Here is a 2,337-nt window from a genome sequence, read left to right on the forward strand (position 1 = left end):
GATCGTCATCGATTAATTATGCGATTAATGCATTAAAATAATAAAAATTTCTCGATTTTTTTGCACTAGACCATTCGGGCTAGCTCGACGCAGTCTCAACTAGCCCGAACCGATAGTTTACTATCAAAGCGTTCGTCCGTATCAAAGCGTTCGTCCCTATCAAAGCGTTCGTCCGTGTTAAAGCGTTCGTCCGTGTCAAAGCGTTCGTCCGTATCAAAGCGTTCGCCAGTTTCAAGTGGTGTTAGAAAAATGTGTAGATATGGATTGGATGGATTAAGAGCCTTAATGTCGAACCCTGATATAATCACGGTTTTACTAATATCGATATAATTTCTTTTTCTTCTTTTTTTTTCATACAAAATGCTGCAGTCTGATTGGTCTAAAAAAATGTCATACCTCTACAAAAAAAAAAAAAATAAATAAATAAGCCACGCCCCTCTTCGCCGGAACTATTTTTCCCGATAACTCATACTATTACACAACCCGAAGCCACCGTCACCCGGAGTATTGGCCTACAATCAACTGTCACAAGTGAACCACGTGTGTCAGGATTAAACTATACGTTGAATTTAACACAGCTTGCTGCTTCCAACAACTTTATGTCCTCTGGACTTCTTTTCCATTCTTCCTTTTCAAAGTGCGTGTTTAACTTTGGCCAAAAACAGTTTTAAGTAAAATAACGAACTATAACGAATTATAAGCGTTGATATATTTTTTTTAGTTTCATAGGGGTATGAACAAAATTTGATTGCAAACTTTTGAATGAATCCGCTACCCCCTATGAAACTAAAAAAAGACATCAATGCTTAAATGAAGAATTGAGAGTGTTGTTCATTTGTTAGAATAATACTTTTCGCTCTTAATCCATCCAATCCATATCTACACATTTTTCTAACACCACTTGAAACTGGCGAACGCTTTGATACGGACGAACGCTTTGGCACGGACGAACGCTTTGACACGGACGAACGCTTTGGCACAGACGAACGCTTTGACACGGACGAACGCTTTGACACGGACGAACGCTTTGACACAGACGAAAGCTTTGATAGGGACGAACGCTTTGATAGGGACGAACGCTTTGACACAGACGAAAGCTTTGATACGGACGAAAGCTTTGATACGGACGGACGCTTTGATAGGGACGAACGCTTTGATAGGGACGAACGCTTTGATAGGGACGAACGCTTTGACACGGACGGACGCTTTGATACGGACGAACGCTTTGACACGGACGAAAGCTTCGATACGGACGAAAGCTTTGATACGAACGAAAGCTTTGATACGGAAGAACGCTTTGATAGGGACGAACGCTTTGATAGGGACGAACGCTTTGACACGGACGGACGCTTTGATACGGACGAACGCTTTGACACAGACGAAAGCTTCGATACGGACGAAAGCTTCGATACGGACGAAAGCTTTGATACGAACGAAAGCTTTGATACGGAAGAAAGCTTTGATACGGACGGACGCTTTGATAGGGACGAACGCTTTGATAGGGACGAACGCTTTGATAGGGACGAACGCTTTGACACAGACGAAAGCTTTGATAGGGACGAACGCTTTGACACAGACGAAAGCTTTGATACGGACGAAAGCTTTGATACGGACGGACGCTTTGATAGAAACGAACGCTTTGATAGGGACGAACGCTTTGACACGGACGGACGCTTTGATACGGACGAACGCTTTGACACAGACGAAAGCTTCGATACGGACGAAAGCTTCGATACGGACGAAAGCTTTGATACGAACGAAAGCTTTGATACGGAAGAAAGCTTTGATACGGACGGACGCTTTGATAGGGACGAACGCTTTGATAGGGACGAACGCTTTGACACAGACGAAAGCTTTGATAGGGACGAACGCTTTGACACAGACGAAAGCTTTGATAGGGACGAACGCTTTGACACGGACGAACGCTTTTTTCTAAGATGATTTAACGTCCTAGCCCTATGCTCTTGGTCTGTATAATCAATAAGTGAATCGAATCGGTTTTGATCTAGCCGATAATATTTTTGTTATAATATGACACTTTAATTTGTGAAATTATTTCGTTAAATACTAGAGCAAGCTCATTTTTAAAAGTAGAATTCGGCCAAGATGCCACCAGTTCCTGAAGATTTGTTGTGTTTAAAACTTGTGACTGTTTCATGTATTATGGTTTGGGTTTTATTGATTAATGGGAATATATTTCCTGGAGAGTATGAAATAATGTGTTTTGTCTCAAAGTAAGAGGAGTCAGAGAAAAGGAAGCCTCGATAATATAGAAGATATTAATATTTTGAAGGGAAATAGATGAGCCAAACTTGGAAAATAATCAATGTTATCTGA

General features: G+C 41.3%; 1 protein-coding gene across 1 annotated transcript; it reads left to right on the forward strand.

Annotated features, from left to right (window-relative positions):
• Nucleotides 1-599: 599 nt before the first annotated feature.
• Nucleotides 600-1,941, forward strand: LOC132543716 (protein starmaker-like). The gene is made up of 2 exons (XM_060207235.1): nucleotides 600-637; nucleotides 843-1,941. The coding sequence occupies exons 1-2, from the start codon at nucleotides 600-602 to the stop codon at nucleotides 1,939-1,941; spliced, it is 1,137 nt and encodes a 378-aa protein (XP_060063218.1).
• The last annotated feature ends 396 nt before the right edge of the window (nucleotides 1,942-2,337 follow it).

Source organism: Ylistrum balloti, unplaced genomic scaffold, assembly GCF_031769215.1.
Source record: "Ylistrum balloti isolate Yb309-2 unplaced genomic scaffold, AGI_CSIRO_Ybal_v1 Utg369762, whole genome shotgun sequence".
NCBI classification, from domain to species: Eukaryota; Metazoa; Mollusca; class Bivalvia; order Pectinida; family Pectinidae; genus Ylistrum; species Ylistrum balloti.

Excerpts from the sequence above, each read along its gene's own strand:
- LOC132543716 (XM_060207235.1), top strand. The coding sequence starts at position 600 with ATGTCCTCTGGACTTCTTTTCCATTCTTCCTTTTCAAA. Across the intron at positions 638-842 it reads TTCCATTCTTCCTTTTCAAA|AATAATACTTTTCGCTCTTA; the intron begins GTGCGTGTTTAA and ends TTCATTTGTTAG.